Source organism: Rhipicephalus microplus, chromosome X (genome assembly GCF_043290135.1).
Source record: "Rhipicephalus microplus isolate Deutch F79 chromosome X, USDA_Rmic, whole genome shotgun sequence".
NCBI lineage: Eukaryota > Metazoa > Arthropoda > Arachnida > Ixodida > Ixodidae > Rhipicephalus > Rhipicephalus microplus.
In genome coordinates this window covers 422,750,433-422,774,685 of record NC_134710.1, presented here as the reverse complement: position 1 = coordinate 422,774,685, position 24,253 = coordinate 422,750,433, and the positions used below count along the sequence as shown (strand labels likewise).

Here is a 24,253-nt window from a genome sequence, read left to right as displayed (position 1 = left end):
AGTCCTGCTGGAAAGATTCTCCAGTCGGTAGCAAGTGCTTGCGGTTGCGCCGGAGGCAGCGCCCTTCCTGTGTGATTACGTAGTACGACCTTGGATGTGTTGACGGCTTCAGAACCCGTGCTTTGGTGGCTCACGAGCCGCTCTGGACTCGCACGTCGCCTTCATGGAGTGGGGCTAGTGGCTGTGTGGACGGTCGAGACTGACGATGCTTGACGACTCGGTGGGAGGGGCCACATTGGTAGTCGGGTAGCTGCATCCGCAGCCGGCGGCCCTGGAGGATCTCTGTAAGTGTCAGTCCACATTCCGAAGAAGAGATCCTGTAGGCCAAAAAAGCCAACCGAAAGTCCTGTTTAGCTTCTGTAGCCTTCTTAAGAAGTCTCTTCACTACCTGCACCCCCTTTTCAGATAGTCCATTAGAACGCGGGAACCCTGGACTTGAGGTAATGTGCTTGAAATCGTAAGTGCGCGCAAATGAAGCGATTCACTGCTCGAAAATTGAGGGCCATTGTCTGATAGCACCTCCATAGGTATGCCATAACGTGCAAAAATAGCACTAGTGGCGTTGACGACGGTCCTCGCAGTGGTGTCTCGGAGGCATTCGACTTCCGGGAAGTTTGATAATGTGTCGTAGACACACAGGTAGGACTTCCCGCCATAGCAAAAGACGTCTATGCCTACGCGATACCAGGGTTGGTCAGGCACGGACCGCATCAGAAGTGGTTCCTTCGGCTGGCTGTACGCGTATTTTTTGCATGTTGCACACCTCTCGGCGAATGCTTTAATTTCAGAGTTCATGCCAGGCCAGAAAACGAGGCGACGAGCCCTAGCTTTACATTTGGCGATTCCCAAGTGCCCTTCATGGATCCTATGCAACATCTCACTTTTCATGCTGTTCGGAATTACGACCTTGAGCCCCTTAAAGAAGACTCCTTTAATGGAAGAGGCACAGGTAGGACTTCCCGCCATAGCAAAAGAGGTCTATACCTACGTGATACCAGGGTTGGTCAGGCACGGACCGCATCAGAAGTGGTTCTTTCGGCTGGCTGTACGCGTATTTTTTGCATGTTGCACACCTCTCGGCGAATGCTTTAATTTAAGAGTTCATGCCAGGCCAGAAAACGAGGCGACGAGCCCTAGCTTTACATTTGGCGATTCCCAAGTGCCCTTCATAGATCCTATGCAACGTCTCACTTTTCATGCTGTTCGGAATTACGACCTTGAGCCCCTTAAACAAGACTCCTTTAATGGAAGAGAGCTCGGGTTGAAAAAGCTTCAGCGGGCCCTCTATTGATTCACCCGTGGTCAACTTCTGCAGCACTACTTTCAGATAGCTGTCTTTGGCAGTTTCCTCGGCCAGACGCTTCCAGGTTCCTTCGCTGATAAATGAGGATACCGTACTTATGGCATGCACTTCTGCGTCATCCGTGCTGACGTCATTCCTGTTTTCACTGCTACGTGCTCTCGACAGCATATCTGCGAGCATGAGCTGCTTCCCTGGAACGAAATGCAGTTCAAAGTTATATCTAATCAATCGCATGAAAAAACGTTGCAGTCTGGGTGGCATGTCGCCGATCGCTTTCTTTGATATGGCAATCAAAGGGTGGTGGTCCATTTCAATGATGACCGTTCGGCCGTACACAAAATGGTCAAAATTCTCGCAACCGTATGCAAAGGCAAGAGCTTCTTTTTCTATTTGGGAATAGCGTGTTTCTGCTTCGGACAACGTTCTTGACCTGTATGCCACAGGCTTCCACGAGCCGTTGTAGTTCTGCAACAGTGCGGCACCTACACCGCTGCGTGACGTGTCACATGAAATCTTCGTTTCTCTTGCCGGATCGAACACCGCCAGCAACGGTTGGCTACTCAAGCTGTGGCATATTTGATGCCATTCCTGTGCGTGATTGGGAGTCCATTCAAACACCCCATCTTTCTTAATTATGCTGCGCAGTAGCTTCGTCCTCTCAGCTAATGTGGGAATAAATTTGCCGAAGTAGTTCACAACCCCTAGCATTCGTTGTGCTGCTTGCTTGTCGCGTGGCTCAGGAATCTGCAGCATTGCCTCAATGAGTGAAGGATTCGGCCTTATGCCTTCCGCAGAAATTACATCGCCTAGGAAGCTTATCTGATTGATGCCAACGATGCATTTAGCTGGGTTAAACGTTAGTTCTGCTTTTTCTGCCGCCTTCAGCACCTGCCTCAGTCGTTGGTCATGCTCTTGCCTTGATGATCCCCAGATAAGTATGTCATCGACATAGACTTTAGTTCCAGGCAAATCCTCAAAGATGTCGGTAAGGGCTTCTGAAAGACCTCAGAGGCTGCTGATATGCCAAAAGACAATCGCAAAAAACGGTAACGACCGAAAGGCGTCGCGACGGTGCAGATTTTCGACGTTTCGTCATGCAGTGTAATTTGGTAGAATCTTGAATTGGCGTCTAGTCGCGTGAACACCTTAGCCCCTGCGAGCTCCGACTCGATATCTTCTCTCCTTGGCATTTCGAAGTGTTCCCGTTTTATGGCCTGGTTAATTTTACACGGATCCATGCACACGCGCAGTTTCCCATCCTTCTTGCGCACTATGACGAGAGGGCTCACCCATTCTGTAGGTTCCGTGACCTTGACAATTATGCCTTCCCGCTCCATGCGATCCAGCTCCTTTCGAAGCGACTCCCTCAAGGCCAGCGGTACTCGATGGGCTGTCCGGACGACTGGGAGCGCTCCTTTGCGTAGGACCATGCGGTAGTGGCGTTGGAGACAACCTATGCCAGAAAAAAGATGCCAAAAGTCTTTCACTACTGCTTCGGAACTGGTTTGCGAAACGGTGTCCACCTGTCGCGCGATTATTCCGAGCGTCTCGCATGCCTGCAGACCGAGAATCGCTTGAGTTCCCCTGCGGACAATGAAGAAGTCCTGAACGGAAGTACGGTCATGCAATGTCAGTTCTTGCCTCACGATACCCATATGTTTGATCTCGTTTCCACCGTAGGAGCGTAAGACGGCACTGCTGGGCTTTAACAGTGGCTTGGGGTTCATGCTTGCGTACAACGCAGCTGGGAGCAAATTAGCCCGAGACCCAGTGTCCACTTTGAAAGCAATAAGCTTTCCTCCCACTTTTGCCGTGACTATCCAGTCTGATCGACTGCTCTTACTACCAATCGTGAGAATTTCAAAATCATCATCGCTTCCTTGCAGTTCACTTACTTGTGACTTTGTTTTGCAGCATACGGCAAAGTGATTTTTCTTATGACACGCGCGGCATGTCTGTCCATACGCTGGGCATTTGCGCGGTGCGTGCCCCCGACCACACTTTCGGCATTTACCGCTCTTCTGCTGCTTAGCCTGTGAACTGCCACTTGTCTTGTGCACAGTATCTACTGGTTTCTGCTCTTGCGTCCAGATTTCTTGGTTTGCTGCCGTTATCTCAGCTGCCTTGCATACTTCTTCGGCCTTTTGTAACGTTAACTTGTTGTCGGACAAAAGCTTCTCTCGAGTCTTAGCTTTGTTTGTGCCAAAAACAATTTGGTCTCTTATCATTGAATCTGCTTGCTCTCCAAAATTGCATGCTCCTGCCTTCGTCTTCAAGTCTCGTAAAAAATGTTCAAAAGGCTCACCTGGTTCTTGCTTTCGGGTACAGAACAGATAACGCTGATGTACCTCATTGACTTGAGACGCACAATAGTCGTCGAACTTTTTGATCACCACGTCGCAGTCATTCTTGTCCTGGTCTTCAGTGAAACTGAAGGTGTTGTGCACCTCTATGGCTTCTTCTCCAGCGATGCTCAACAGCAGCGCAGTTTTCGTCGAAGCACGTCGTGCTTTCGTAGGCTCTGTCGCTGTCAAAAAGAGCTCGAAGCGTTGCTTGAAAAGTACCCATCGCTTGCCTATATCACCTTCCAACCGCAGCGGCTTTGGAGGCTTCACTTATTTCATGCTGGCATTCCTCGGATGGGCAGCTGGGGGTACGGCCTAGATGCTTCTGACACCATGTATGGGACCAGGGATCAGCGTGACAGCAGGTGCGTGCGTCAGGCCGCTAGTGCTGCTCCGTTTATTCAGTCCGTCACATTTATAATACACTCTGGGCAACGCCCCTTTGATCAACACACGACAGCATCAAGATCGAGCGAAGTGCTTGAGCTTATCGTGCGTTGCGTGCGTTATAAGTACACTTGACTGTATTGAGGTTGGAGTGTATAACCTTTAAAAAATGTAATCTAACAACTGGGCTTCACACAATGCGACAGGAAAAAAAAAAATATCTAGGACATACCTATTTGTAACACTGTCAGCATCATAAAACACGACGCATGCAGATCACGTTCATTGGGAAATGCGCAATCACGCACAGCGTTGAATAAAAGTAGCAGTATAAAACTTGTAAGTAATGCTGTCCTGGGGTGCAAAAAATCTATATTTATTTCACAGGATTCGAAGCCACATCCTCCGATGCACTGTCAAAAGTTCTTCTGCCTCAGTTGGTAGCATCATGGGGAATAGGTGTTGTCGGCCGCTGAGTAACTCTCACGCGTCATTGAAAGCACCTTGGAGCACATCATTTGCGTTGTCTCTTTGGCATGATGAAGCTTGGCTAGAACACACAAACAGCTATCACACTGCACATTTTACTGCATGTTTGACCCACACACATACTGTGCATACAGAAGCGGAAATGCCGAAAACGGCCAGCAACTTGTGCTAGACTGGAGCTATCATGGAGGAAGGAAACATGAGTGCGATGCCTCGCACGAAAACTGATGATGATGTTAACTTAAGACTGGATTATCGGCACATGCCTATTTTGTTGCTTGCGTTCCTGTGTGCCATTTTGATATATGAGCATAAATTAGAAGTTGAGAAGGCCCTTCATAATGTCTTTATAGGGCCTATATTTGCCTATTTTTGATGTTTGTGCCTAAATTCCTATAAGTGCCCATAAATGCCTACTTTAGAAATTGGTGCCTGTGTGAACACTATTTAGTAGCTAAAAACTTTGCTTTTAAGTACATTCGGAGATTAGTATTCTTGTTACCAGTGAAAATTAAGCTTTTGGCACTCTATGAGGTTCAGCCTATACCTCATCTCAGGAGTTCCTTTCAGCACTGTCAAGGCTACAAGGCCCTTCAATCAAGAAGGACGCCGATCAATCTCTACACATGTATTCATATGCGTAGTCTGCTCGCCATCTCCCCAGCATCTTCTCGCGCGGGTAGGGAACAGGAGGTGCTTCTGTGCAGCCGCAGGACAATTGAGAATAAATGCGAAATTGTGGGGTGTCATTAGGAAAAGGTATATAGTGTAGATTGAAAAAAAATGTTGTTTGTATGCTGTTTGCTTTGTTTGTCATATACTTCTTCAACGGTGCCCCGTCGTGGTGGTCTATGGCTAAAGTACTCAGCTGCTGACCCGCAGGTCGCGAGATCGAATCTCGGCTGCGGCGGCTGCATTTTCGATAGAGGTGGAAATGTTGTAGACCCGTGTGCTTAGAGTGCACGATAAAGAACGCCAGGTGGTCGAAATTTCCGGAGCCCTCCACTACAGCATCTCTCATACTCATATGGTGGTTTTGGGACGTTAAACCTCACATATCAATGAATACTTCTTCAACGGCTCATCACTAAGTCTCATGTGAAATTTTACTTACACTGGAAGTCGTTGCTTGCCCAATGAATTGCACCACTAGAATTTTTGAATTTGGTCATTACAAGCCGCAAAAGCATGATGTGAGGAGGTAAGCTTGAAACATTTGCCACTGGTCCGGTGTAGACTTCGCAGCGAAATTCTTTCTCTGCCCTCTTCAGTATCTGAGCAACTTGGAACTCGAAGATCACACGACACTTAGCGTCGACACATCATTCACATGCAAAGTTACATTCGCATGACGTGCTCGAGCCAGGTCAAGCACGCAAGCGTTATTGTGTCGTTTCAGCATTCTCTGTATTGTGCTGCCTGTTTCACGAAATTGCCCAGGCCAACCGACAGTCGCTTCCTGTGAATACGAAAAGTTAAGGTCCAACCACACGCACATGATTTTGGAACGACGACGACAAGAATTGTTGTCGCCATGGCTGTCTTGAAGGGGTATTCATGGCCACAACGTCGCAGGTTTCTGGAAAACCAGATAAAAATCGCTTGTCGCTCAGAAAAGATCGTGACTATTCCCGCTACATGCTAGCAGCCCCGATTCTCGCTTCGGTTGCAATTTGCTCTTCATAACTGTTATCCGTGCGTGCTTCACAAAATGCGCCACTTTTCATGTGGACAACGAGGTGGCCGCCGTATTTTGTCGTTAATCTTGTTATCGACGGTTTGTTTTGGTGCCTGGGTGGTTGCTTTCTACATTGTCGAACAGAGTTGTCGCGGTTATCGTGCATGTGTGGTTGCCAATTTGGCAAAGTGTGTCGTAGCGCAAGCTTTTGGGCGCCCCTTGAGATTATAGCAGATACCACTGTTGCGGTTAAACGATTCCAAGAAAAAATTGCCACAAAATTGCGCGGGTGGCACAGGGACAGCATGCAGAGGATAGCGCCATCCAGCCACCGAAAGCGAGTGAAGTGCAACAAAGAAGCTCTTTCCAAACAGCATACGCGTATGTAAATTGCGAAAGGCTAAGCAACGTAACTTTTTTTTGCATTACCGCATTTATTGCTCATCCCAAAAAAGATTTCGTAAAATTTTTTCCGCGTAATAAAAGTGCCCCCAACTTAGCTTTAATTTTTCGAGAAAAAAAAATGCATTCTTTATGCGAGTAAATACAGTACCAACCACGATACACAGCGTTGCACCGCTGGAACTGCTCTAATTAACAATGCACCAAAAACACGCCAAGGCTGGTACCGGCACGATGCAAGAATGATGAGAACATCAACGCAAACGAAATGGGGGCAGCTTACTCTAGCATCTCGCTCGATACGAAGCTAAAAAAATAACTTGTACAGATTGCATTTGTAGGATTTAATGTTTCTGTCGATCTTCATAGTTCTATTCAAGCAACAGATTGCACAAACTAAACTCGTCACCTCAAATAAATCTCGCAGTGTGACATACAATTTTGACTTATGCAGGAGTATTCCATGGTGTACACGTCACGTCCACCATGTTGCGACGTGCGCCCGTGATATCAAGGGCAAACAACATTCAGTCTTTTTGGGGCGCGTAGCATGTCAAATCGTGGCAGACAGAATTATAAGTGCCCAGTGCATGCATTTCTCTTGGATGTTCGAAATGTTAACACCTGGTATTCCTGAAAGGTGTTCACAGGCAGAGGAGATTTTTACCTCATGCGATTAGACCCGGTTAATACGTGGCTAAATCACTCTTCCGGCCTATTAGTGGTCTGCCTATTTGCTCTTGTGGTGCCCTTCTCAGTCATGCCGTAAAGACAAAGACGCAAAAGCATGTTTTTTCGATGGTAGACTCCTAACTCTTTGGTAGACACCAACTGGTAGACACCTAACTCACTGGTAGACACCAACAAAAGGAGAGACTGTGTTTTGGGAACTCTGTGGGAAAAAAAAAAATTTTACAATGCCTATGCTAAATCATGGGCGCTTTTTTACCATCATAAAGTAAAACATTTATTTTTGCTTTCCTGTGGTTGACACAGGTACCGCACATATTTCTTACAAAATTTGAATTTTCGTGACAATTTATTCGCCCTATATTCACGAGTCTGGGGCCCTAAAACTGTGTGTTGCCTGTCTATTTTTGATGCCTAAAACGCGCTTTTTTAGTGCCTGTAAATCCGGCCTCTGATGACAACGATGTGGTACTTTGTTTTCGTTATGGCTGCTACAGTGTTACAATGAAACAATGCGGTTCCCTTCTTTATCTACTTTCACAGTTTGTGGGGTTAATAAATTTTCTGAAGGATGAAATATTCAAATGATATGATAACTTGCATGATGACTGTGACTTTTATTGGGGCCACAATCTCTATTGTCGCCACAGGAGCAGCAGTTAGGTGACATCCAAGACCACACATGCTTCATTGTTTTTATGCACCCGAAAATATGGTAATTATGCCTCGCTATCAGCTGCAATATCAATAAGGCATGTGTAATGCCTTGCGGGTATGTAGTGGGTACCACGCTTCTCCAATCAATGGCAAATAGTAATGGAATAGTGCACCTTCCGTAGTTCATGAAAATTATCAGGATTTATTGTATAGTGGGTACTGTATCGATCGAGCAATGCTTGTAAGCCATGCTCACGCATGCACCACCGTCAACGAAACTAATCTTAGATAATGACCACATATGGTTATCGTGCTGCATACTATATATATTGTCACTTCGCTCCAGGGGGTGTCGACAAGGTTTATTGACATCTGAGCAACAGGGCTCTAACCAAGCGCGTCGCTTGGGCTTGTTTGCCAGAGCGGCGTCCTCACGCGCACTTCTTTCTTCTCTGTGGTGTGAGCCTTCACCTTGGCATACGACCCACTACTAGAAAAAGGTGGCAATATTCCTCCTCAACAAAAAAAGAAAGAGCATCGTCACCGATGCTGTAAAGTTATTGAAAAAAAAAAAAAAGCTTAAACAATGAAAAAGGGCACCAATAATCAAATATTAGACGCAATAAGTTTACCAATCATGAGGCAATTGTCAGAGCACAAATAAAAAAAAAACACAGGAAGAGTGGTCTTTTAGGAACGCGCAAAATAAGGCTTCATGCGCACCTTGTGAACTATGTCAGAGGTCGGTTGTTTTCGTTGTACCCATCGTGACGACGTAGCGTCCGGAACCACTTCGTAGTTTACGTCGCTCATGCGGCGTAATACTTTATACGGACTGAAGTATCTGCTGAGCAACTTTTCGGAGAGGCCACGGCGTCGAACAGGGGTCTAAACCCAAACTTGGTCTCCCGGACTGTAAAATACGTCATTGTGACGCATATTGTAACGTCGTGCATCGACCTGTTGCTGCTGACCAATGTGTAGCCAGGCGAGCTGGCGAGTTTCCTCCGCACGCTCTGCAAATTCTTCTGCGTCAGTTGTTAATTGATCGGCGCCTTCACAAGGAAGCTTCGCATCCAGCATCGTCTGAACTTCGCGGCCGTAGAGAAGGCGAAACGGTGTAAATCGGGTTGTTTCTTGAACGGGGGTGTTATAAGTGAACGTCACATAAGGCAAAATGCGATCCCATGTTTTGTGTTGGATGTCGATGTACATGGAGATCATGTTTGTGACTGTCTTATTTAGTCGCTCAATTAAGCCGTTGCTCTGCGGATGGTAAGCAGTCGTCGTTCGATGCCTAGTGTTACTTAGTCGAAAAACTTCATCAATATGCTGTGCAGTGAACGCTGTTCCTCTGTCGGTTATCACTGTAGATGGAGCACCGGGGCGCAGAACAATGTGGCACATGAAGAACTGTGCCACCTCAGAAGCCGTGGCTCGTGGTATCGCCTGTGTCTCAGCATAGCGGGTCAAATAGTCAGTTGCAACAATGACCCATTTGTTGCCGTCGGACGATAAAGGAAATGGGCCGAGAATGTCCATGCCGACTTGGTCAAATGGCTTGTGGGGTGGATCAATTGGCTGAAGTAATCCAGCCGGCTTGCTTGGTGGCGACATTGGACGCTGGCATTCACGACAGCTTTTAACGTACTGCTTCACGCTTGCCGAAAGTTTGGGCCAGTAGTACGCCTCACTTACTTTGACGAGCGTTCGCAAGCAACCTAGATGACCAGATGTGGGCTCGTCATGACACGCGGAGAGGACTTCGTGCCGCATGTCCTTCGGAACGATGAGGAGGTAAGCGCGGCTCGTAGAACGGACTTTTTTTTTTTTTTTTTTTTTTTTTTGTACAGGACATTATCTCGGAGGCAGAAAGACGTCACAACGCGAGATAGATGGCAAGGTATAACGGCGCTATGACCCTCCAGATAGTCGATGAGCGGTCGAATCTCTTCATCCTCTCGCTGGCATCTGCTCAAGTCAGATGAGCTAAGGGGGCCCAGCAAACCGTCATCGTCCTCTTCTCCTTGATTGACTAAAGGTATGGGTGCACGCGACAGCATATCAGCGTCTTCATGCTTCCGTCCAGACTTATATACGATGGTAACATCAAATTCCTGTAGACGCAAGCTCTATCGGGCCAGTCGTCCAGAGGGATCACGAATGTTTACCAACCAGCAGAGGCCATGGTGGTCCGTCACCGCTTTAAATGGACGACCATAGAGGTACGGGCGAAACTTGGTGATCGCCCACACTACTGCGAGGCACTCTTTCTCTGTGGTCGTGTAATTCACATCGGTAAGGGACAGTGAGCGGCTGGCATAGGCTATGACTCGTTCTTTGCCGTGTTGCTGCTGGACGAGCACTGCGCCGAGGCCAATGTTGCTGGCATCAGTGTGCACCTCTGTGTCAGCATCATCGTCAAAATGCGCAAAAACAGGGACTGACTGCATCCGCTGTCGTAGCTCGGCAAAAGCAGCCTGTTGCTCGGTAGCCCATACAAACGGTGTGTCGTCGCGTGTAAGGCAAGTCGAGGGCTCCGCTATCTTCGAAAACCCTCTAATAAATCGTCGATAGTAGGCGCATAAGCCCAGAAAGTGCCGAACAGTCTTTTTGTCTGTAGGATGCGGAAATGCGGCTACAGCAGCAAGTTTGTCGGGGTCAGGTCGGACTTCTTTCATGTTGACTACATGGCCAAGGAATTTGAGCTCTTCATAACCAAAGTGAGACTTCTGCGGTTTGAGTGTAAGATCTGCTGATTGAATAGCCTGTAGCACACTCCTGAGGCGGGGAAGGTGTTGCTGGAAGGTTTCAGAAAAAACGACATCATCAAAGTATACGAGACAAGTTTGCCACTTCAGACCAGTAAGCACAGTGTCCATCATTCGCTGGAAAGTTGCGGGTGCTGAGCACAAATCAAAAGGAAGGACTCAAAATTCATACAGGCCATCAGGGGTCACAAAGGCCGTTTTCTCGCGGTCTCGCTCGTCAACCTCAATCTGCCGGTACCCGCTTTTTAAATCCAAAGAGGAAAAATGGTGGGCGCTGCGTAATCTGTCTAACGAGTCGTCGATGCATGGCAGCGGGTACACGTCCTTTTTAGTCACGCTGTTCAGCTTCCGGTAATCGACGCAAAAACGTAGCGTTCCGTCTTTCTTCTTGACTAGGATGACCGGAGAGGACCACGCACTGTTGGAAGGCTCGATGATGCCGTCGTCAAGCATTTCTCGAACTTGCGTACGAATGGCTTCTCGTTCCTTCGCTGACACGCGGTAAGGCTATTGGTGTACTGGGCGGGCGTCGCCGTAAGTGGTGATTCTGTGCCTAGTGATCGAAGTCTGGCGCACCTTAGAGGAAGCAACGAAGCATGACTTGAATTCAAGCAAGAGTTTTCGTAGTGCTGTCTGGTTTTCTGGTGTGAGGTTAGAATTAATATTGATATTGTTTAGAGACGTACCGGTGGCCTCCACTGAGTCCGACGAGAAGCAGATGAGAACGGTTCCTAATTCATCTGCAAACACTAACGAAGTGCCACGGAAAAGGTGTCGGTGTTCGTTGCTGAAATTTGTAACGAGCAGTTGAGATCGGCCATCACGTAGCTGTATGATACTCCTAGCCACACAAACACCTTGAGTCAGCAGGTGTTCAAAATTACTTTCTGCAATCACTTCACCATTTCGCAATCCACAGCATGTGACGTCGACAATAACACTGGCTCTTGGAGGAAGCGTTATACTTTCAGCAGAAACACGAAGAACGTCGGCGCACGTTGTTGGTCGTCCTGCTTGTCGATTGCTCGGTCGGCTGAGAAGGTGATGCGATTCTCTTGAAGGTCAATGACAGCTCCATACTCCTGCAGGAAGTCAACACCAAGAATAACGTCGCGTGAACATTCATGGAGCACAAAAAAACTTCTTACAAAAGTATAACCACAGACCCGAACTCTACTCGTGCAGGTTCCAAGCGGAGAGACGGTATGGCCACCAGCCGTTCGAATCACGGAGCCATGCCGGGGCGTGATTACCTTCTTTAGTAGTCTGGTCATTTTCCCGCTTAGTATCGAATAGTCAGCCCCGGTATCAACTAAAGCACTTACTGCATAGCCGTCTATCAGCACCGGTATATCCAGAGAAAGCCGCACATATCGCTCAGTCGAATCTACACCCTTTACTGTTAGCGTCGATCGGAGGTCTTCAGCACGTCGACTGCCAGCGACCTCGCCTCCAAGGGTCGCTTGCGTTAGTTTTCCCGGCGGGGACTGGGGGCCCGTGCACCAGCATGGCACTGTGGCGAAGATGAAAAGCGCCTCGGCGACGGTGAGCACGACTGCCGTCCAGAAGGCGGTGGCATGCGCTGTTGAGCCAGGTAGTCCTCAATGTCCCGGGGTCGCTGGCCATACTGAGGAGGCGCTGAATAAACTGAAAAGTCGTGCAGCCCGAGGTGCTGGTATGGACACTGGCGGTACAAATGGTCCGCTTCACCGCAGTGGTAGCACGGAGGTCGGCGATCAGGAGTGCGCCAAACATCAGATTTCCCGAGGCGAAGAACGTCTGTCGTCAAGGTAGTGTGCTGGTTGTTCCGCAAGATGCACCGGGCTGGCGTAAACGAGGGGTGGGGGCGTGCGTGTGTTCTCGTAGTACCATAGAGGCTGCGCCGAGTGAAGTGAAACCGTAGGAGGTGCCTGCACAAACAGCGGGGAAGAGGAAGCTGGGTGTTCAAGGCTTCCGCATAGGTCGCACGGTAGTAGTCAGCCGGGGCTGGTGTGGCGTTATCCAGACTCACAGGGTCACGAAGGGCATGATGCAGCTCGTCCTTGACGATGCTTGCAATGGAACTCACCGTAGGTAGTGGCGGTGTGGCAGCCTTTTGCAGCTCCTCGCGTACTATAGAGCGGATAAGGTCGCGCAGACACTCGGTGTTGCTCCCAAAAGTCTTGAGAAATTGAGCAGTGGACGTGTTCACTTGCCGCTCATACAGGGTGGATCGATGCTGAAGCATCTTTTCCATCGTGACGGCTTCGGACAAAAACTCGGCGACCGTGTTCGGAGGGCTCCGTACAAGGCCAGCGAAAAGCTGCTCCTTAACTCCCCGCATCAGGTGACGCAACTTCTTTTCTTCTGTCATACTCGGATCAGCCCGTCGGAACAGGCGCGTCATATCTTCCACATAGGTCATGACAGTTTCATTGGGCATCTGGATGCGGGCCTGGATGGCTCGCTCCGCTCGTTCGTGGCGATCAGCACTTCTGTAAGTATCCAGCAGCCGGCGGCGGAATTCGGGCCACGATGTCATCTGTTCCTCGTGATTCATGTACCAGGTACGTGCTCCATCCTCCAAATAGAAGTACACACGCCGTAGTTTGGCCGCGTCTTTCCAGTCGTTCAAAGCAGCCACGCGTTCGAAGTCGACCAACCAGTCCTCGACGTCTTCGAGCTCGGTGCCATGAAACGGTGTCGGAACCTGTGGACTTTCGAGGGTGTACCGAGTCACCGGGGGGTTTTCCGTACCTGTTAAAGTGGTTTGAACAGACGGGCTCATCATACTAGTGTGAACTGTAGGGTCAGCTTCGGGTGGCAATCCCCTGATCCTGCGGCTTGTCTGATGAACGGGAGTGTTGACTCGCACTGGGCTTGTGGTGCCGCTTCCAGGAGGGGTCTGAAACATCCGTGAGGGGCTACCCAGCACCTCCACCAATTGTCACGTCGCTCCAGGGGGTGTCGACAAGGTTTATTGACGTCTGAGCAACAGGGCTCTAATCAAGCGCGTCGGTTGGGCTTGTTTGCCAGAGCGGGGCCCACGCGCACGTCTTTCTTCTCTGTGGTGTGAGCCTTCATTTTGGCATACGACCCACTACTAGAAGTAGGTGGCAATATGCATTCCTTGTTTGAATAAACGTCTTGTTACTGGTTTCCACTCGTCACAGATGTGATACATGGTGTCAGAAGTGGGCGCGTCGCTCCGCGGCGTAGATGAAATCGGCCCACAAGCTGCAAGCAGTAACCGGTCTATGCAATTGGAAGCCACGGCCGCCCGGCAAAATTGAGCATAAGCGATGGAACTTCTCAAGGCACCAGAACCCTTGCTGCTATCCGGAAATACGGCAAAGAACTGGGAGAGACTCAAACAGAAGTTTGAGCTATTCTTGGAGGCGACATCACCAGCGAAGGAACCCCGGACTCCAGCTGTCACCGCGCTCCTGCTGAGCTTTGCGGGAGACGAAGCACTTGAGGTATTCAACAATTTCTATTTCTCTAAGAGTGAAAGAAAGCAAGATTATGAGACGGTTGTGAAGAAGTTCGATGAATATTGCCAAGAGCAGCAAAATTAGGTTTTTGAGAGATATCTTCCGCATTAGGACACAAGCAGAAGGCGAACCCTTTGAGCATTTTCTATGTGACCTCAAGAGACAGGCACGCAGCTGCAACTTCGATTCCTTGACAGCATCTTTGATACGGGACCAGATAGTTTTCGGCACAAACAACACCAAGCTGCGCGGAAAAATGCTCAAGGAGAAGAACTTGACGCTTGACAAAGCAGGGCAAATATGTCGAGCTGCGGAAGTATCCGCCCAACAGATTGAAGCGTAATCCCATGCACACAATCAGATTGATGTGGTTAAAAAATCGCAACAGCACCTTTGTGCCAAATGCAGTCGCTCTCACGCGCGTGCTAGGTGTCCAGCCTTTGGAAAAACTTGCTTCGTGTGTAAAGGAAGAAATCATTTCGCTAGGTGCTGCACAAAACCTCAAATAGACGAGGTTCTCAAAGAAAGCGATGACTTCAGCGTTTCGGATGTAAAAATTTGAAACGTCAACAGCAGGGAAGATTGTACAGTCAAAGCGCAGGTTGCGGGTGAAAAGGTGGTGCTTAAGGTTGACACAGGCTCTCAGGCAAATCTACTGCCTTACTCTATCTACCGAAGGTGCAAGGGGGACCTGAAGCTTTACCCAAGCTGTGCCGTACTTTGGTCCTACAGCGGAGGTGTTATCAAACACGTTGGCGTGGCAACACTGCAAGTTGAGACGAATGATTGGTCCAGTAGCATACTCTTTTTTGTTGTGAAAAAGAGCAGCCCCGCTATTCTGGGATTAGCCGCAATTGAAACTCTGGGTCTGGTGTTGCGCAACGTAAACATGGTCAGAAAAGATGGCACCAGTGACATTGTCAAAAAATTCCCGGATTTATTTCAGAGAACTGGCTGCTTGCATCAACAGTACCACATGGTTTTGCGCAAGGATTTAGCACCAGTAGTAATGCCAGCGCGGCGTGTACCATTGGCACTGCGAGGACCACTACGAGATGAGCTCGACCGGATGGAAAGAGGCGGCATCATATAGAAGGTCAACGCGCCAACAGACTGGGTGAGCCCTCTAGTAATTGTAAGAAAGAAAAACGGAAAGCTGCGTTTGTGCATGGATCCTAGGAACATCAATGAGCGTCTAAAGCGAGAACATTATCAAATGCCAAAGCGAGAAGATATTGAGGCTGAGTTAGCAGGGGCCAAATATTTCTCGTGCCTTGATGCAAACTCCGACTTTCACCAAATCCCTTAAGACAATGCAACGTCCAATATCTGCACGTTCAGCACACCGTTCGGGCGATACCGTTTTCTCAGGCACCCATTCGGTATAGCTTCCGCTTCATGAGTTTTCCATAAGGCGATGAGCGAAATCTTCGACCGCGCAGCAGAAGTGCACGTGTATGTTGACGATGTCCTAATATATGGAACTACTAAAGATGAACACGATGCGCGCCTCCGTCATGCTTTGCAATTAGCCAGACAGGTTGGCTTGACGTTCAACGCTGATAAATGCAAGTTCGGGCTGACTGAAATTCATTTCTTGGGTGACGTCATATCTAAAGAGGAAATAAAACCAAACCCCTTGTTGAGCGCATCACTGGGCAATTTACCTCACCCGGCCGACAAGGCAGCTGTACATCGGATGCTAGGCGTGGCTAATTACTTTGGCAAATTCATACCCAACCTGGCCGATAAGACGAACCTGCTGCGCAGCCTTTTAAAGAAACACATCATTTTTGAATGGACAAAGAATCGTGCGCGTGAGTGGGCAGTTATTTGCGAACATCTCATCAAATCACCACTGCTCGCCATCTTTGACGCGTCTAGAGAAACTAAAATCTCTGCAGATGCTTCGAAATGCGGGCTAGGAGCAGCTCTTCTACAGCGTTACGGTGACGCTTGGCGGCCAGTTGCCTATGCATCTCGCGCTATGAGCGATGCAGAACAAAGATATTCTCAGATCGAAAAAGAGGCGATGGCAATTAGCTACGGATGCGAAAAGTTTCACCAGTTTGTTTATGGATGCAAGATTGTGATTGAAACTGACCATTGTCCGTTGATTGCCATTGCTACAAAACCTATTGATGACATGCCTCCACGACTTCAGCGTTTCTTTCTGCGTTTGTTCACCTATGACTTTGATCTTTACTTCGTGCCAGGCAAGCAGCTACTCCTGGCGGACATGCTGTCCAGGGCGTCACCAAGAGCCGCAAGAGACGTTGTATTCAACAAGGACGTAGAAGTCCATGCAACAAGAATTGTGTCCGAGTTGGTAAGCGAAAAGCCATGGATCGCCTAGCAAAGGAAACTGCAGCCGATGCCGAGTTTCGAGCTGTTATCGACTACTTGTGCGGCAAGGGAAAGCTCAAGGGCCCATTGAAACCGCTCGCATCCGAGTTATCACTCATATAGGGCATTTTATTTAAGGGATGCAAAGTGGTTATCCCAAAGTCATTGAGGCGAGAAATACTCGACCGCATTCATGAAGGGCACTTGGGTATGAAGAAGGCCAAAGCAAAAGCTCGACGTCTGGTTTTCTGGCCAGGGCTTAACGTTGCCATCGAGAGGAGGCTACAGGGCTGTACAGCCTGCCGCAAGTACGCTTATGCGCAGCAAAGTGAGCAGCTAGTATTGAGGCCGACACCACAACACGCATGGTACAGAGTTGGAGTCGACATTTTCCAGCAAGGTGGAAGTTCATACCTCTGTGTCTTCTATGCTTTGTCCAATTTCCCAGAAGTCAAAAAACTAACGGACTTGACCACTATATCTATAATCGAAAAGCTGAGTGCCATTTTTGCTAGATATGGCATCCCAGTAGAAGTTTGCAGCGATAATGGTCCTCAGTTCTCATCCTATGAATTTACACGTTTTGCCTCCAGATACGACTTCCAGCATGTGACATCTAGCCCCGGATTCCCTCAGTCCAACGGCCTCGCTGAAAAAGGCGTTCAAATTGTCAAACGGATTATGAAGAAGACTGCAGAAACGAAACAGGACTTCTGGCTTGAGCTGTTGAGCTATCGTTCGTCACCCCTCGAAGATGGTCGTTCCCCTGGTGAACTCCTCCGAGGCAGACGCCTACGCACGAGACTTCCTGACTTCAGCCACCACTCAAGCATTCCCGTGACTAAGCACAAACAGTCCGATGATAGGGGCAGATGCTTGCCAGTGCTCAAGAAAGGCGAAGTTGTATGCGTCAAAGACAAGGCATGGACAAGAAAGGCGCAAGTGCTAAAACGAGTCGCACCGAGACCTTACGAGGTGGCCACGGTGGGCGGCAGAAGGTTTCGACGTAACCGGCACCACCTACTGAGGACAGGTGAGCAGTATCGGGAAGACTTTGAAAGTGAGTCCTCATCGAGCTATGAACGTGATGGCCTCGACGAGCCAGGACGGGCTCGGCATGAGCACAGTGACGAACATCGAAGGCTCGGTAACAGATCATCTGAGCAGCCGCCCGCACAAGTTTCAGTTCCTCAGCAAGGCGTACTTCCTTCCCTACGCAGGTCTGCTCGGGACACACGACCACCGGATCGACTACGCTATGATAGTAACTTTAATCAAGTTACTTAAGTTGTTTTGTTTTCCCGCTGGAAGATGTATCGATCGAGCAATGCTTGTAAGCCATGCGCACGCATGCACCACCGTCAACGAAACTAATCTTAGATAATGACCACACGTGGTTATCATGCTGCATACTATATATACGCATTCCTTGTTTGAATAAACCTCTTTTGTGACTGGCTTCCACTCGTCACAGATCTAATACAGGTACCACGCAAGTGTGTTTGTAGTAGTTTCTCAAAGAGTATTAAAAAAGGCTCTAGAAGGGTTGCACTTTCATCGTGCCTGTGCTGCGCATTTCATTCAGGCCTGTTTTTTTTTTAATGATTGCATAATACTGGGGCCAAAAAAGATGTCTTCTTGTGATATATGCAGCCGTGCCTGGTGGTCAAATCCGGGCGCCATCCTTGCCTGCTTGAGCACCTCGGTGCTAGCAGCCTCATCCCAAATGATCTGTCTCTCGGAGGAGCCAAGGTATGCCATCTTATCTTCTCCATGCTGTTTTTGTGTTTGGTTTTATGCTAGTTATAGAGAACCTCGTTTATATATTGTCTTTGCTCGCCTATTGATAACCCTCATGTAATGATTGCACCCCTGGATGCTGTCATCAAAATTAGGTGCTTTTTTCTTCCCACGTACTGCAAATCAAAATTATCAAATTAGAGCTGTGCGAATAGCAAAATGTTTGGTGGAAAGTCAACTTGAATATTTTTTGATTATTGGTGATTGATTTATATGTGGGGTTTAACGTCCCAAAACCGCCATACGATTATGAGAGACGCCATAGTGAAGGGCTCCGAAGATTTCTATTTTTTTTTAATAGTTGTCGCATATTTGTTTACTGTTTTTCAAATACTTTAAAGTGACATTACTATAAAGGGTTGCACAGGACCACATTTTTATGAAATAGGAACATGGAAGTGTCTCTTGATTGTGTTTAAAGGTTTATGAAGTGCTGGAAGAATGGAGTTCCCTAGTTGTTCGATCAAGGATGAGACAATGCAGAGAGTAACTGTATTTACTTACGTGATTTCGTGCAACCAGTTTAATAGTTAGCACATTAAAAGAAAAGGTTCAGCAGCGAAAAGCGTGCTCCTTTTGAATTCGGAGTTTCTAATCTGCCCTCTAGTGGTCAATGTACAAAAGCATCTAAATAAGCAGGTGCTGGTAATTCTCTTCAAACGATGGGAGCGATGCAAGAACCAATTGATTCTTGCATCACTCCCATCGTCAGTGACCTGTTTTTAGACAAATTAGACAGATCCATTTCGGAAGTTTTCACTAACACTAATGTGACGCACGTTTTCAGATATGTAGATGATTTTTTAATTTTTATGGACACTGATGTTGCATCGTATAAGAATGACACTCTTACAGTTTTAGACCTGATGCGAAATGGTTTTAAACATTTTGAGCTTACTCGTGAACTCTCTGAAAATTGCGAAATCAGGGTTCTTGACTTTAAGCTTTTCCTGAATAATTGACGCACTTGCTGGATGTATCAACCACGTGGAAATAAGCCTGTTTTGCCATTTCATTCCGCACATTTTAAGTTAGTTAAGCGAGGTATTGCAAAATCTTGCTTCATGAATGCCTTGCGAAAATAATGTGTGCACAAGATTACAGAAAGCTTTGTTGAGCAATCTTCAAGGCTGACGTCGGCTGGTTACCCTGACCACGTGCAAGTTTACGTTGCCGAAGGCCTGCTGCGAGAACTTAAGGCCAAAGGGACAGATAATGCAGTCCCACCTGTCACTGCTAGACAGGCTTTCGTCGTGGTTCCATATATGCACAAGATAGCACACAATCTTAAGAAAGTGGCACAGCAAGTTAATGTGAAGGTGGTCTTTACGGCCCCCTCAAAAATTGAGTCGCCTGTGCAAGCTGTCCGTTCCTCCGTCCAGACCTGCCCTTGGTTGCACTACAAAACATGCAAATAAATTCAGAGATTGCATCTGCAATGTGGTGTATCAGCTGCTGTTATCGTGTAAAAGGTATTACGTCGGTCAAACGGGTCGTTGTATAAATGAGAGGCTGAGGGAACATATGTACAATGTGGATCACTATGAACAAGGATGGCTGTCCGTTCACTGCAGCACGTGTAGCTGCCGGCCAATATTTTCAGAGTGTTCTATTGTTGCTAGATGTAGGTATCGTACCACACGCGAGATCATAGAGGCAGAAAAGATTTGCTCATTGAAAGATGCTTGTGTTAGCACCCCTTCTGTCGTGCTCACCGATAAGGAAAAGTTGTTCCTTTGCTTGTCAATGTGATGTACTTATGCATTGTCATTCGTTTCGCGCATGACTAGTGCGACTGGTAACTGTATAAAAGCGAATACCTTCACAAGAAATAAATTGTTGGCAGTTCAGCGCTCTGTCTTGTCTCTTCTCCTGCCCCTTCCTGCCATGTCGTTTGCGCTGGTAAGCACCCTTTATGCAAGAAATACTTAAGGCAGTGATGAAAGTGCTGCTCCAATTACTCCAAACTGCTTCAAAAGAGAAATTCCACTTCATGCTGCTCCAAACTGCTATATTTGCTAGTAACTGCTCCAAAATAGTGTTGGCAATTTAAAAATAATAAAGTTAAGCCATGGGACCATCCCGTGAGCATAAGCAAAACCAAAAGCAAGCTGTATACACTATCATCCTAGTATGCTACTCGGTGGTGTAAATCCAGAAAAAACTCAAAGGGTGACACATATTAGGCCGTAATTTCCAATTCATATTTTTAATATAGGTTGTATTTTTATTTATATAGGAATTAAATCATGCTTTCAAATAAAATGTAAAAAAAAAAACGAGCATGGGGTCCAATTTACTTCTTCCCACCCCGCCTGCCACAAAGACTCAGTTGTGACCATGGTACTCCAGAGAGCTAGGAACTTATGCTCCAATGACATAGAGCGAAAGAAAGAAGATGCCCGCGTAATTGCGTACCTCAGAAAAAACAGATACCCAAAAAACTTCATTTGAGCCGCCACCCGCGGCGCAGAGCAACAGAGGATACGGAAACCCCAATCAATATTAATTGGCAGCCCCCCGAAACGTGTAGCGGTCCCATACGTTCAGGGAGCCAGCGAGATGTTGGCTCTTCAAGAAGGAAGGGATTCGCATCGCACACGTGCCTTCGTGTACGCTGGGCTGCCTCCTCCCTTGCCCGAAAGACCGGCCAACAATGGACAGGACCACCGGTGTCGTTTACAAAATTACGTGCACGGAGTGCCCTCCTTCGTATATCAGTGAGACGAAAAACCTACCGGAATGACTGAAGCAACACGCCAATGATGTGTGGAAGCTCTAGAAAAAGTGCAGCGCAGTCACTTAACAGGCTGAGACATTGGATCACCGGATAAATTTTGAAGCAATGGCCATCTTTGAATGCGAGCCGAACTGGAGGAGGAGGTTACTTCTCGAGTCGTGGCACATACAAAGGACAGTTCATAACATCAACCGCTCTCTCGGAGCCTTTCCCCCAGTGTGTACAAATGGACTGCGCTCCACGGCAAAACAAGAGAGAGAGGAGGGGGGGTCATTATCCACCCCACGAGTGCTTTGAAGACGACGTTGCTACGTAGTCCTGCAATCACCCCTGAGGAAGGAATCAAGTCGGTTTCGAAACGTTGGGTTTCTTCAGAAACTTTTGGTTGCAGTATAAACCATCTCCCAGTTTCATACCCCACCAGACAGACTTCTGTCAAATGTTTACATTTAGTTCAACCTCTTTTTTTATTGCAATAGCAATTATAAGGACACTCTCAGCTGGTTTCTGCCGTCGTTGTTCACTGTATATGTATACATATCTCAGTGATGTATAGATGTGCCAATTGCGCCTTACTGTGCCAAAAGACAAATCCTGCCACATCCGGCAACATTTCCATTATTCTGCGCCAAACATGGTGTTTTCATATTTCGAAAACGAAACTACAAATTCTTGAGGTCAAAATGTCCTGAGACACGCCACACTACTGTGGCTATTAGGACGTGAGCTTGTGAAGTGCTAATAGGATTACCTTTTTATTACACCATTAACGGCCTAAATAACGTAATTTCGCAAAGGAACACATATATGCCATATGGATGGTGTGCACTTGGCGTCATCCGTGAGGAACACTAGTGTTGGCGTCGCCATTTTGAAGGTCCGTGGGCTCACTGCACACGTCAGAAAACTTGCTGCACATGTTGTATTCGAGATCCTTATGGCAACTTGAATGTCTAGAGACGTCCACAACACCTTCAGTACACCAAAGCACGTACTGCAGGACGGCGCGTACAAACGGACATTCAAAATGCCTTGGTGACGGTGCTGTCCCTTTGTAGATCCAGGCTTTCTCCATAAACTGCAAATGTGGCAACATTTATCGAAACCGCAGTCGCACCAATCTGAGAATTGTCGTGCAGCAGGGATGTAAATCCTCCTCTTGTTAGATGTGCAAATGTTGAAAAGTTAGCTTTTGCTGGCTTCTGTGCCAACAAGAGGAACACAGAAAAATAAACACTGTTGCAGAAATACCCCAACTAACTTTTCAGAGCTCGTTTATGCAACGGAATTCCCCCCATAATTGTAACCGAATTCTCGCTTTCTTTAGGCGCTGTGTCTGAAGCATTTGCGACCGCAAACAACGTTTCTAATGTTACACATGCACCGTGCACGCTCTATTTTTCGTTAACAATGCATCTGCTTTCGCACTCAAAGTTGTTTCCATACCCCTTCAGTCCTTTGAAAATGTAACCACTGTCAAGCGTTTTGTTCACTCGCCACCAAACCGCACATTCGCGGGTGCTACTCATGGGGCCGTTATGCGTTTAGCGCTCGTGCAGCCGCCCCGGGTAGTTAGCCCTAAAAAACATGAAATCAAGTGCAAATGAGATGCCACGCACAAGCTCAACCGAGGGCAGCATGCGTGGAACCAATTTTGAGTAGAGGGTTGGGAGAACAGCCGCGACAACTAATGCTTGCCAAGCTTGCAAGTCTGCGTGCTGGTGGGAAAGAAGATAGCCCGCATCGCAAAATCTTTTTGTTTGCGAAATAGTGCTTTCACTGACCGTAGAATTGAGCTAGCTTATGCGATAATGCACTTTATGACGGCGCAACTATTTTATGGCGTGGACTTGGGTGGCGCAATGGAACGCACGGCAAGCAGCTGGAGTCTAGGGTTTTTGGACGACTAGACAACTCATTCTCACACCATCCGCCTGCGGCACATTCTTTTTAAGTGCGAAGCTAGAGAAAATGTTGGGTGTCTAGGGAAAAAAAGATCGAAAAAAAAAACGCAGTTTATTGCAGCTATGGTGGCCAGGTGGCGTCATATCACAGCTGCGCTGGCGCTCACCACCTGAGTTTACCCCCGTCCTGCCTTGCATGCACCGAAGAGCCGCCACCAATCCATGTGCCCACGAACAGAGAAAGTCCGCGCATTCGCCGCTCTGAGTTTGCCTGCTGTGCCGCAAGTGGGGTACCAGCGACGATAGGTCCATGCCAGATTTGCACATTACTTCTGGCCGAAAAGTTTGGGCATACTGGCATCGTGTAAGAGGCTGTGGTTCGACTCTGTCTATGCCAAGCAATGATCTTGTCAGCCAAGAGGCCATGTTAAGCACATAAGGTGAACCAGCTTCGCTGGTATTTAAGCTCTACATGGCTAATCTTGTTCATTTTAATTAATTTATTTTCATTCTTGGCTCCTTGTTAATTAGTTCGTTTCTTTCGTCACGGTCATTACCTCACTTATCTGAGCCACATTACATCTCCGAGGCTGCGAAATAAGTTATATATGCTTATACATGGAGTTTTATGGGATTACAAATGGTAATAAGAAAAGTCTGCTTTATAGCGGATCCTGCACGATACATGGCTAAACTTTGAGTACTCTCAGCTGTACATGCATGAAATGTTATGGAATGCTTCTCAGTCATGACAAAGTGCTTTAACAAAGTGCTTGATTGGGCTGGTTGGTGCTGCATGGTAGACAAAGAAAGTGCTTAACAGCGCAAAGGACAGGAGGGGATAGAAGAGACGAGAACAGAGCGCTGAATTAGCAGCCAAAGTTTATTACAAACCAACTGCAATACGTAGGAAAACAGAATCTGCGCATAACCACGCAACATCAGCAAAATCGCACATACATGTGCCAAACGACCTACCTTATCAAGAGCCAGTCATATCAGTGGACCCTAGATAACTACTTTCACAGCCGTGAAGAAAAATGGAAGGTACCCCAACACAGGAAGCACAAAATTGCTGAATGTGGAAGGCTTCGCTAATTTCGTGCTCACGCTGATTCTTATATCGCCCCATAATCACACACTTGTAAAGAATTAGCTGACGACCACACTTTTTACAATGATCTTTATTCAGCTGTTTTAGTTGTCAGAACTTTAATTTTTCTACTCAACAATGACCCTTGAGCCTCTCCAATTATATTTTTCGCTTC

At 47.5% G+C, this 24,253-nt stretch overlaps 1 protein-coding gene across 2 annotated transcripts in view; it reads left to right on the top strand.

Moving 5' to 3' along the window:
* LOC119160937 (DNA mismatch repair protein Msh6) overlaps positions 1-24,253 on the top strand; it is a 619,403-nt gene that overhangs the window by 447,843 nt on the left and 147,307 nt on the right. For both annotated transcript variants that reach the window (XM_075880344.1, XM_037413220.2), the window contains one exon: positions 18,195-18,293. In XM_075880344.1, the coding sequence (XP_075736459.1) occupies positions 18,195-18,293 (99 nt within the window). The remainder of the gene's footprint in view (positions 1-18,194; positions 18,294-24,253) is intronic.